Genomic DNA, 13,148 nt, shown 5'->3' with positions numbered 1-13,148 from the left:
GTAAGAGGCACATACCACAAGATGTGAAAGCACTATTTGGTGGGTTCAGCCCTTCGACCGGTCACGGAATCAGGGTTTGCAAAATCCTGCGTTCTGAGTGGAATCGGCAGGCTCGACTATACCGGGAGTCGCTCAAGCTACAAGTTCTTCAAGAACATCGTTCGCACAAGAGGAAAAGAAGGCTTGAAGAATTCGCAGCAAGGATTGAAGACAGCTCTGCTTCCTTATGGGTTCAAGAGCTTCGGAAGCTGCGTTCTGAAGTCAGAAGAAAACAACAGAGTGAAAGAACAGTGCATTTGGTTGGTAAAGTGGTGCTTCCCGACTTTGTGCAGAGGACGTTAGGCCTAGGCCCAAAATTCGCCTTTGTGAAGAAGCGAGACCCCCCGGACCTGTTAGCCATTGTTAGAAGTGTATCTAGTCAGGTTCCTCAAGAAGACTCTGGCCGGTGCATCTCGGAAGGACTGGACATACTTCAACGCGGTAAGCCCGTCAGCAGTCACCTGCCTTTAAGCCGGACAATCAACTTTCTAATTGACAATGATCTTTGTGCGGTGCCTTCAGACAAGGAGGGAGGTTTCGCAGTGCTTACAAAAAGGCAGTATTTTGAAAAAGCGCAGTCCGCCATTAGTACCGTGTTCGATACGTTCACCGGCATCGATTTGCGAAAAGTGAAGGCAAGAGCAAAGGACCTGTGCCGAGAACTCAATTTAGAAGGCTTAGTGAAAAAGTTCGATAGGTGCGATAAACTTTCGTTGAACTTATTCTTTTCAGCTAAGACACATAAGCCTGATGTACCTTTTAGAGTTATAGTATCTGAGTGTGGTTCCTGGCAAAAGAATGTAGGCGTGTTTTTGCAAGATAAGATGAAGCTTTTCACCATTAATGACCCATTTTTAATTAAGAAGTCGGATGAAGTTATCGAATTTTTCCGACAAGAGTTTAACACAGGTCTCATGGCATTCTCAATAGATGTTAAAGATCTTTACTATTCTTTACCTCATGATGCGTTGCTCACTTGTATTGAAGAATGCATTGACCAATTCGGTGGAGTGTCATTTCAGAACAGCACAGGAATGAGTGCGCGTGGTTTTTTAGACTTATTGGGCATGTATCTCAACTCCACATATGTAGAGTGGAATGACAACGTGTATCTTCAGAAACAGGGCGTGTCGATTGGGTCGTGTCTGGCCCCAATTTTGAGTGATTTGTTGTTGGCGAAAATGGACAGGGCCGTTAATCAAGAATTAGTGAGCACTGCAGCGAAGAAAGTGTTTCGATTTGTTGATGATTTTTTAGTCATAATGAAGTGTGATCCTCGAGGTTTTGTGTCTCATGCCAATAATGTGTTGTCTCTCTTTAAGAAATACCTTGGTCCACTTGTATTGACCCATGAAATGCCGGAAAACTCGTCAATCAGGTTTTTGGATCTCAGGCTTACGTTTAGGGCTGAACATACCTGCTGGGAATTCCAGCCACGCGCGGGGAAACCGCTTCTGCCGTACACGTCGGCTCATAGCAAACTTGTAAAAAGAGGCATAGTGAGTACGTGTTTCACTAATGCACTTGACCGGTCCTGTATGCATTCAATGGAGGCCAGCTTCCACAATCAGGTGGCTAGGCTTAAGTCAGCAGGGTATCCTGAGGCGGTCTTGGTGTCCGTGGCCGAAAGTATCCGTAGAAAACGGAGAGCTAAAGATGGCCAGGGACATGGTGCAGTAGGACGTGACAACAGGACCCACGAAAAAGAAAGAGAAAGAGTAGCTGTTGTCCCTTACATGCATCAGGTTACCCACCGCCTGAAAAAGGTGGGGCAGCGCATGGGAGTGCGTGTAGTTTCCTCTGCACCACACAAGCTTTCTCAGCTGGCTAGACTGACATGTGGCGCTAGACACAGGGAACAGCGGTGTAAAACAAAGCACAGGAACCGTTTTGTCAACTGCATTAGTGACGTAGTTTACATGATCATACTTTCGTGCGGTGCCTGTTATATTGGGCAAACTGGAAGATGCCTCAACGACAGGTTGCGTGAGCATGCGTGCAATGTTCGTAGCGGCAATGATGGTTATCTTGCCCAGCATGTCACTAGATGTGGCTGTGAAGTACAATTTGATAAGACAGTAGTTCTCCAAAAGCACAAAGATGAGCGCACAAGGCTTATAATTGAAGCAGCACACATAGCGGAACACGGGGCTTGCGTCAGCAAACCATCAATCGCTTTGTCCGATAAGGAGCTAGCGTTTTTAAACATTAGCAGATGCCGTAGATGTTAACTAATCAATGTAAAGCACAGTAAGCGATGGTAAGGTAGGGCTGACGCACTAAGATATTCTATCGGTGTTGCCATTTTTGGTCTATGCTTTGGTGTTATCGTATGTGCCTTGACACTGTATCATCTTTTAGTATATATTTCATATTTTTTCCGAATAAACTTTCAGTTGGTAGTTAGCGCTTGTCCCTGTCTTTCCGTCTGCTTCTACGTTGTGCGCTTCCATTTCATAATTAGTCATGTATCACCAACTCGCCCAATCAACCATTTTGACAAATTACGTTTCTAGTTCTTCGGGCATTCCTTCGTCTGTGTTCCTTCATCCCACTATTTTAATCACTCTCATCGCTTTAGCTACCTGCCGAGCCAGAGCTTTAGCGTTCTGCATTCGTAAGAGGCACATACCACAAGATGTGAAAGCACTATTTGGTGGGTTCAGCCCTTCGACCGGTCACGGAATCAGGGTTTGCAAAATCCTGCGTTCTGAGTGGAATCGGCAGGCTCGACTATACCGGGAGTCGCTCAAGCTACAAGTTCTTCAAGAACATCGTTCGCACAAGAGGAAAAGAAGGCTTGAAGAATTCGCAGCAAGGATTGAAGACAGCTCTGCTTCCTTATGGGTTCAAGAGCTTCGGAAGCTGCGTTCTGAAGTCAGAAGAAAACAACAGAGTGAAAGAACAGTGCATTTGGTTGGTAAAGTGGTGCTTCCCGACTTTGTGCAGAGGACGTTAGGCCTAGGCCCAAAATTCGCCTTTGTGAAGAAGCGAGACCCCCCGGACCTGTTAGCCATTGTTAGAAGTGTATCTAGTCAGGTTCCTCAAGAAGACTCTGGCCGGTGCATCTCGGAAGGACTGGACATACTTCAACGCGGTAAGCCCGTCAGCAGTCACCTGCCTTTAAGCCGGACAATCAACTTTCTAATTGACAATGATCTTTGTGCGGTGCCTTCAGACAAGGAGGGAGGTTTCGCAGTGCTTACAAAAAGGCAGTATTTTGAAAAAGCGCAGTCCGCCATTAGTACCGTGTTCGATACGTTCACCGGCATCGATTTGCGAAAAGTGAAGGCAAGAGCAAAGGACCTGTGCCGAGAACTCAATTTAGAAGGCTTAGTGAAAAAGTTCGATAGGTGCGATAAACTTTCGTTGAACTTATTCTTTTCAGCTAAGACACATAAGCCTGATGTACCTTTTAGAGTTATAGTATCTGAGTGTGGTTCCTGGCAAAAGAATGTAGGCGTGTTTTTGCAAGATAAGATGAAGCTTTTCACCATTAATGACCCATTTTTAATTAAGAAGTCGGATGAAGTTATCGAATTTTTCCGACAAGAGTTTAACACAGGTCTCATGGCATTCTCAATAGATGTTAAAGATCTTTACTATTCTTTACCTCATGATGCGTTGCTCACTTGTATTGAAGAATGCATTGACCAATTCGGTGGAGTGTCATTTCAGAACAGCACAGGAATGAGTGCGCGTGGTTTTTTAGACTTATTGGGCATGTATCTCAACTCCACATATGTAGAGTGGAATGACAACGTGTATCTTCAGAAACAGGGCGTGTCGATTGGGTCGTGTCTGGCCCCAATTTTGAGTGATTTGTTGTTGGCGAAAATGGACAGGGCCGTTAATCAAGAATTAGTGAGCACTGCAGCGAAGAAAGTGTTTCGATTTGTTGATGATTTTTTAGTCATAATGAAGTGTGATCCTCGAGGTTTTGTGTCTCATGCCAATAATGTGTTGTCTCTCTTTAAGAAATACCTTGGTCCACTTGTATTGACCCATGAAATGCCGGAAAACTCGTCAATCAGGTTTTTGGATCTCAGGCTTACGTTTAGGGCTGAACATACCTGCTGGGAATTCCAGCCACGCGCGGGGAAACCGCTTCTGCCGTACACGTCGGCTCATAGCAAACTTGTAAAAAGAGGCATAGTGAGTACGTGTTTCACTAATGCACTTGACCGGTCCTGTATGCATTCAATGGAGGCCAGCTTCCACAATCAGGTGGCTAGGCTTAAGTCAGCAGGGTATCCTGAGGCGGTCTTGGTGTCCGTGGCCGAAAGTATCCGTAGAAAACGGAGAGCTAAAGATGGCCAGGGACATGGTGCAGTAGGACGTGACAACAGGACCCACGAAAAAGAAAGAGAAAGAGTAGCTGTTGTCCCTTACATGCATCAGGTTACCCACCGCCTGAAAAAGGTGGGGCAGCGCATGGGAGTGCGTGTAGTTTCCTCTGCACCACACAAGCTTTCTCAGCTGGCTAGACTGACATGTGGCGCTAGACACAGGGAACAGCGGTGTAAAACAAAGCACAGGAACCGTTTTGTCAACTGCATTAGTGACGTAGTTTACATGATCATACTTTCGTGCGGTGCCTGTTATATTGGGCAAACTGGAAGATGCCTCAACGACAGGTTGCGTGAGCATGCGTGCAATGTTCGTAGCGGCAATGATGGTTATCTTGCCCAGCATGTCACTAGATGTGGCTGTGAAGTACAATTTGATAAGACAGTAGTTCTCCAAAAGCACAAAGATGAGCGCACAAGGCTTATAATTGAAGCAGCACACATAGCGGAACACGGGGCTTGCGTCAGCAAACCATCAATCGCTTTGTCCGATAAGGAGCTAGCGTTTTTAAACATTAGCAGATGCCGTAGAAGTTAACTAATCAATGTAAAGCACAGTAAGCGATGGTAAGGTAGGGCTGACGCACTAAGATATTCTATCGGTGTTGCCATTTTTGGTCTATGCTTTGGTGTTATCGTATGTGCCTTGACACTGTATCATCTTTTAGTATATATTTCATATTTTTTCCGAATAAACTTTCAGTTGGTAGTTAGCGCTTGTCCCTGTCTTTCCGTCTGCTTCTACGTTGTGCGCTTCCATTTCATAATTAGTCATGTATCACCAACTCGCCCAATCAACCATTTTGACAATTTACACAAAGCTTCTGATGAAAGAAAGGTTATCACACACTGGACAAACTGTACGTCAAATAAACGGCAAAGTATATTTGATGCACAGCAAAGGTCTGTAACCAGTGGCAAAAGAGGCCACAGAAGCGTTCTCCATAAATGGACTGTGCACTCTGAAAGGGGAGGGAGGAGGGCCAACATATGGGGCTACAATAAGTGTCTTAAGATACAGCAAATACACCTGCATGTTATGGCTGCACAAGGTGTTGCTGTAATAGGATACGAGATTTTTAATAGGTTAGCTACTTGTTCACATTCTACTAACGGCATGTATTATGTCAGAAAAAAAAAAAGTACCATACTCATACTTGGCACTTTGCAACAAATTCTTCATCAGATTTCATCAGAGCATGCAACACCTATTTCACATCAAAGTTTAGCATTGACAAAAAAAGCTCCTTATGAGTAACTGAGTCAAACAAAATGCACATGATCACTTACTTCTAGTTGGAATTTCAGGTGAGTTCGAAGTGCCTCAAAAAGCAAGAAGCTCACACGTAAAGATGATACAAAAATGGAGAGACGTGATGAATTCAAGAGCTGCAACGGAAAAAAAGACAAAATTTTATGATTTCATTACAGTCTTTTTTTTTTTCAGTAGTATGCCTAAGAATAGCTTAGCATATATTAATCCCCCATGTTGCATACAGCCTACAATAAATGTCTACCTTACGTAAGAAAAAAAATTGTATTAATCAAACTTACAGGTCCTAGGATACCGTTGTTGTAAATTGTAAATGTAAGTTTTAATGCTAATATACAAAAAAACCGCAATACACATAGTCGAACATAGGTCAAATAGTGAACAAAATTATAATAAATTATCAGACACACCAAAATATACCTGGCCAATGTCAGCACATAGTGAATGTTTCATTATAAAAAAGTTTACATGTAGTAAAGGCATTTTCCTGTTTAGACCACAACTTGATCACAGCAAGAGTGACTTTAAATGAATAAGAAAACCAACTTCAAGTGTTTAAAAATGCCTTGACCAAAAAGTCACACTTAGACCTGTATTTTGTGGCAATGCGTTGTGCCTTATCCTATACTAGTCTTGTCCACCAATCACAGCCAGCTGATCCTGACGATAATGTGGACAGAATGTTGCTCTAACCGCTGGTCAAGCATAAAAAGCATGAAAACACGTACCATACTTACTCACATTTGCGCCTTTGCATAATTTGCACACCCCTAATATTTTGCCAGCTTTGCTAAAAATAAATATTTACCCTTATATTTTGCCCTCCCCAAGCCAGCTTACCGCCGCGCGCGCAAAGTGACTTTGGACCTTTTGATGCTTCAAACGGGTGTGCGTCTCGCCGAGAAGACAAGTGCAGTCAAACAGGCTGCGCGTGCAAAGTCCCTTCTTACGAGGACTTCCCCCGAACCTAGAATACTGTACCTGAACGGGATGCCCGAACTGCTCAAGCGTTTGCCTCTCCTTATCTCTACCACCTTAGAATGTACGCTCGTGTCACGGCACATACAACTTTCGGCATCGGAACTGTGTGAGGGCCAGTCGTGCGAACTGTTACCCTTGTTTTCTGCGTCCACACTGCAACGCACACTTGGTCGATCCCAGAAGTTTAGGTTTCGCCATACTACTGCCAACGCATTTTTACGGTTCCCTTGTGATGTAGAAGGCACCGGGAACCGTGCAGCCGCCAAGCACTTGAAGGTGAAGTACTTCAACAAGAGACAGTTGGCGCGAACGGGACGCGAGAAAGCAGATGTGCGCGCTTGCTAATGCAAGTTTCCTGCCATTAAAGAAGGCCTTTTTCAATCATGTGTGGATGCTTAGGTCTTTCGGTTCGCCGTGTCGTGGGACCTAGTTTTTCCCAGCATCGTCAAAAAAAGCTTTAAGAAAAAGGAGCATTCGAACGCGCTCGACGGAACAGAGGACGATAGGCTTTGGGAAGGCAGTGAGAGTGACCGTGACGATGATCCTCAATCGGACTTTGCAGTGATTACTACTAGACCGAGTGTGACCAGATCCAATTGGTTAAAGTATGTGCTAATTCTTTCGAGTACGCTTTGTTTGTGCTCCAATTTACTTTCTTTTTTTAATATATATGCTGTGCGTGTTAAGACTGTGACACAATATTTTGTATACGCACTGGCGAAATCCCCGTGTGATTCGTGCACCCCCTTCTTGCGGCCCCTAAATCGCCAAAAAAGTGCTCAAATTATGAGAGTACATACAGTAGTTACAAATTACTAGCCCTAGTCTTCCCGGAAACAAAATATTAAAGTCGCTTCTAAAGCACAACTAGAATGTTAAGAATATTTAGGCATCTCTGTAACCAAAAACACAAACTTTCAGTTTAAATCAAAGATAATCATTGTTAAAAGACCCAGCCATGAGATCAAGCAAAGACTCCAATAAAGAGTGCTTACCATGAGCAGATTCCGGCACACGTCATCCTTGACCAGACCGAGTAAGGAAGGAAAAGAGCTGATATAGTCGGCACCACTCTCAAGAGCTACAGCAAGCAGGTTGAGGCCTGAGTGAATCATCATCTCAAGGCTCTGCTGGTGCTGCTGGCTATGACCCACTGCCTCAGGCACATACAGCAGGCTGGCAAGAAAACGCAACAGCTCCCACACACAGGGAAGCCCATAGGGCACCACAGGACCTGCTCCTACATCAAAAGGAATCAGCATCTCAACTACCTTCGCACATGTTAATGATGAAGCCCAGAGAGAGCACTGAATGTAACTACACATGTTTCTATAGATGTTTAATGTAATCAACAAGAAAACTGTCAAGCCAGCTGGTCTGACTGATTAGCGTGTTTTGTATAAAAGTAATACCATATCAAGAAGGCCTCGTGTTTTTTGAACCATCTTCAATAACACTGATAAAAAATCCCACTAACATATGTGAGAAATTGTTATTGAGGCATGTATGTTTTGGTACTGCGCAGCAGAAGTTTGTAATCAGTATGATATTAAACTTATTTCACACACATTTTTTTTTCATATAGTCTGCTTGTTAGGAACAAATTTGCAGCCAAATCAGATATATGCAGTGTCAATAGCTGCGGCATTGTCAATATGCTAGTATGCAGCTGGTAAGCAAGCTGCATACTAGCATACTAGGATGATAGTACATACAGCTTGGTTTTCGTTTCATTTGCGCTTGCTGGGCGGTCACACAGTTAGAGTTCATTGTTTTCAGTTTTCAAATACCATTTCGACCAGGTTCGGAGCAGTTACTTACATATATTACATTTTAGAGCCACATGAAGAAGCATTTCTCTTTTGGAGGGGTTTGGAGCAATTGGAGCAGCACTTCCATCACTGTAGCTTCATATTAAAACTCAAAGCAGCAACTTTGTATAAATTACTCTGCATTACACAGTTTCACTTCTGTGTGCAAGTTTGAAATAACCCCAAACCATCAAATTTTCTCCAGAAAAACACTACACCAATAACTTCTCACATGCACATATATTAGTAGGATTAAGCAGGATTGGTGATGATCTGAAAACTACTGGGCCCACTTGGTATATAATGACCCATATACAGGGTGTCCCACATAACTTGAGCCAAGAATTTGAAAGTGAAAGGCACTTGGGAGGCGAAATGAATCAAACGCATACTACTCTCATTAGCCTGTAGGTACTCTGGCTATTTTTATTTCTCCCCATACTAATTAATTATTAATTCTTAATTATCTAATTTTAATTAAGGGCTAGAAACACTAAATTTGAACACTGAAATGTAGAGCACTTTCAGACGCCACTGACTAAATTGTTTCCTGTATGATACGTCTCGCGCTGTTATTTTTTCCACTTTGTAAAAAAGCCCACGGAATGTGAAAAGAAGCCGTCTGACGGATCAAGAGTGCACTGCTATAATGCTGCTATAGGCTTTCTTTACAATGCGGAAAAATAACAGCGCTAGACATATCGTGCAGGAAACAATTTAGTCAGTGGTTTCTGAAAGTGCTCTACATCTCAGGGTTCATATTTCGGGTTTCCAGCCCATGATTAAAAAATAGATAATTAAGAATTATTAATTAATACGGGGAGAAATAGCCTGAGGACCTACAGGCTAGTGCGAGTAGTACGCTTTTGGTTCAATTCGCCACTGAAGTGTCTTTAATTTTCAAATTCTCGGCTCAAGTTATATGGGACACCCTGTATAATGTTCCATGAAGACAGACAGAGGTGCAAAGTGTATTTACAATATATTTGCAGAGTGCACAAAATATGTTTGTCACCAGGAGCTTTCTCAGCAGGATACACCGTGTATTATTTTTCTGTTTTCTACTGAAGTAGGTATAACCATTTCTCTCAGTAATGTGTGTGTACACTGAGTCAATATTTAATCAGCAAGGATCCACATTTGCAGACCTAAAAATTACCATGTGCAGCTACCCCCAACACCACTAGCATTTCGCAGTCAAAGGAAAAATGAAAGATTTATTCTTGCAGAAAACGAATTCCTCATGAATTAATTATCATTAAAGGGACACTAAAGTCAACTATTAAGTCGATGTTGATTGTTGAAATGGCAGTCCAGAAACCTCATAGTGTTACTTTTATGCCAAGGAAGGGCATATTTTGAAATAAAATCACGTTTTAGTGGTTCGCATCGGGTTAGCGCACGTCAAATTACCCGCCTCAAGAAGCGGACCAACTGAACCGACTCACGTCACTGTTGCCGTGCACAACACTGCCCGGCTTTACTGCGCTATTAGCAGCAGACCAAAAGCAGCGAAGCCATAGCAGCAGCAATGGCCATTGATCAATTTCCCGCCATTGACTTCAAGATTGCAGACGCTTTTGTTTCGACTGTGCCCCGCTAGATGCCACCACCTGTCCCGTGTGACCACGGGAAAATAGAATTTTTGAACCACTCGCACCATTCCCCATAGTAACATCCGGCGGTTCTTTTTTTCATGAATCAAAGAAAAACAAACAAGCAGCATTTTATAGTGTCTCTTAATGCACAAAATGTTCTTTGTTTAGTGTAGTTAGATCGATTACTAGTGATTAATTGTAGGCGGTCTGTCTGATGTCATCAGGATCATTTTGAAAATGTCCTACTACAACGCTAGTATTCTTGTGCATTTACTTTAATTTCTCGGTAAGTAGAGCACTGTTACTAATAGTATTGTCGTTTTAGATGTTGTCATACATTGAGCTTTCACTCTGATGTAAATTCTTATTTGATTTTAGTGTTTCTTTAAATGTCAATTTTTCAAACATAGTATGCTTAAAGCTAGCTTTGTAAAAAGACTGTCTCCAACATATGACAAATTACATAAAACAGCTAAAGGGCTAGCACAAATTATATCCCTCATATGACCTCCGTTTCCTCTTCATTGTTTGAACCTAGGAATTAAAGCACAGAATAAACAAAAAACTGCTCATGTCTTGTAGCTAAACCACATTAGCTTTACATGAGCCTTTCACCAAAAACACATTCAAAATGTAAATATTCTTTGTCCTCACATACCAAGCCGTGTGATGTACAATGCCATGCAGCTGTGACATGTGCATTGGGTAATGACCGCATTAAACACTTATTTTTAACCTTAAATAAAATTATAATTACTAATTCTGAGCTTATCAACAAAACATCAATCAACACAATCAAAACAATCAAAAAGCAGCTACAGCTTTTGAAGCTCACCAATACAATGCATATCCAAGTGCTATTTCCAGCATCAATGGTTTTCTATCAGCAAATGTGTCACAGTAGTGTACCACTACAACATCTTCAACCTAACATTAAATTAAGCATAGGCACAGAAAGAAAAAAATCATTATCAAACTGTGTGCAATGAACAGCTTATTTACCTTCTGCCAAAATATGGTGCATGAAACATTATTTCAGGACAATTCTTCATTTAAAAAACCCCTGACAGCGCAAGTTATGTTGGCGACTTTTTCACTGCAATTTGTAGCTTTGCATCTGATATTACCACAACTAAATCATAAATGTTCTATTACATTGTATAATTAATGCTAGCACCATTAATTCAGAATGATTTTACACCAAGTTTGAAATGCCCACCTAAACACCATAAGAAATTAGCACCCCATCGTGGGGGAAGCACCTGAGACTACATGAGCTCAAGCTTTGGTGACGATGTACACATCATATTCAAATCGGGAGACCAGTGGGCTCTGAAGAACGAAATCATGTGGGTGCTTTGAGTGTGTCCCCCACAGAAAAAAGAAAAGCATTTCTGGTGGAAGCAGCAAAAATCACTTTGACAGCAGCCCGACAACAGAGCTAGAGGAGTGAAGAAACTATAGTCCACACAGGGTGCCAGACGGGGTATTGTGCACACCCTGCAAATGTTGTTTGACGTCGACAATACTCGCCTTACTCTTGGAAGGTCACGCGGGGCCTCTGTCTATATCATACCAGAGAATATATCAATTGGTGCTGGCAACTCAAATGAGCCTTTACCTTTACTTTAAAACCAAATCAATTTATCTTGTAGACAACGCTCGTCACTAATAATCGGTCAGATGTGCACCTGCATACAGGACTCTCAAACAACATAAACATCTTGAGTTTCTAAATTTTATGTCAGGGGTCCTTTAAAAACTGTGGGGGTTTAAGAATCCCCACTAAAATAGACAAAAAATGTTTATTTGTTCAGTAAAAGCAATCAGATTAACTGAAGTCATGTTTCCACTCGTGCAGTTCAATATGTTATTTGGAGAACAATAATTGTGCTAGCTCTGCTTATTTGCATCTAACATACAAGGCAAGCTTTGTTTAGTTCTATCTGCATTACTGCTGTTCTCAGCCACCATCACAAGCATATAAAATAAACACATAGTGTGTACAGCTCTATGCTCCTTACTAAACCTTATATTATCATAAGGATTAAATTGATTTTCTTTTTCTCTTGCAGTACAGACATAATTTTCTAACTGCTTTTCAGTAAATGCGATATTTCCAATATCAATATCTCTTTTATAGCAGCAATGCCTGTAGCATTTCAAATATCTGCCATGATAACCTCTTACATTAATGTGCATTGACGCCTTCGTGATAAATTTCATTGCTACATGTAACTACCAGCATTTAACTAAGGTTGTTATTATTTAGACTGTTACTTTGGTTTGCAGATTGATTCATAATTTTGGTTCATAGCTGATTCATAGAGATTTTCCTTTCAGGTAGGCTTGCACACCTGCCTGGGTACTATCATCACTGGGTGACATGCTATGACTGGCAAAAGTTTCCACAATAACACTGTATTGTTAATCATACTGTTACGAAAATATGAAATTTGCGAACAATAAACTTCCCCATACCAAGTGCTAAGTACATACTACGATCATTTTTGCCACATCTTGATGACACCACAGAGAAATATGGTGCAGTGCTGTAGTGTCGTTAGGATGTCGCAAGAATGATTGCAGTACAAAAAATGCTGGTAATATGGGTAGCTTCAGGGGTACCGTATATACTCGTGTAAGGGCCGCACTTTTTTTTCGAAAATTTTGCTAGGTGCGGCCCTTACACGAATCAGGCCGATTTAGTACAGGCAGTACAGGCCAAAGGTCTGTACTGTTTATGCAACAGTAGCAGAGTGCAAGAGTCACAAATGACATGCCAGAAATGTTTTTATTCGGATTCCATTTCGCTGTCCTCGTTCTCGGAGGAGCTCGCCTCGGCGTCCGCGTCTTCCCAGAGACGGTCATCTTCGGTGCCGTTCATGGAGTTCGAAATTCCCGTTACCTTGAAGCTTTTAGCAACTACTTCTACTGACATGGCACGCCACGCATTCAAAATCCATTCACACACCTGTTGGAGCGACGCCCGCTTCAGCCGTCCTGTAGGGGTCTTCTCGTGGACGCCTCCAGCCATCCATTCAGAGTAACATCGGCGAAATTCCACTTTGAATGGTCTGTTGACGCATACGTCGAG

The 13,148-nt window shown here is 42.2% G+C and overlaps 1 protein-coding gene across 4 annotated transcripts in view; it reads right to left on the bottom strand.

Moving 5' to 3' along the window:
- garz (Sec7 domain-containing protein garz) overlaps positions 1 to 13,148 on the bottom strand; it is a 106,559-nt gene that overhangs the window by 80,938 nt on the left and 12,473 nt on the right. For 3 of the 4 annotated variants that reach the window (XM_037435934.1, XM_037435936.1, XM_075878742.1), the window contains exons 8-9: positions 7,638 to 7,882; positions 5,679 to 5,777 (exon numbers count right to left, since the gene is read on the bottom strand). In XM_037435934.1, coding sequence (XP_037291831.1) covers positions 5,679 to 5,777; positions 7,638 to 7,882 — 344 coding nt within the window. The remainder of the gene's footprint in view (positions 1 to 5,678; positions 5,778 to 7,637; positions 7,883 to 13,148) is intronic. The other variant, XM_075878744.1, reaches the window with a different exon arrangement.

This window comes from Rhipicephalus microplus, chromosome X (assembly GCF_043290135.1).
Source record: "Rhipicephalus microplus isolate Deutch F79 chromosome X, USDA_Rmic, whole genome shotgun sequence".
Taxonomy (NCBI): domain Eukaryota; kingdom Metazoa; phylum Arthropoda; class Arachnida; order Ixodida; family Ixodidae; genus Rhipicephalus; species Rhipicephalus microplus.
The sequence above is the reverse complement of the archived record's forward strand: the minus strand, read 5'-3'. Positions and strand labels throughout refer to the sequence as shown.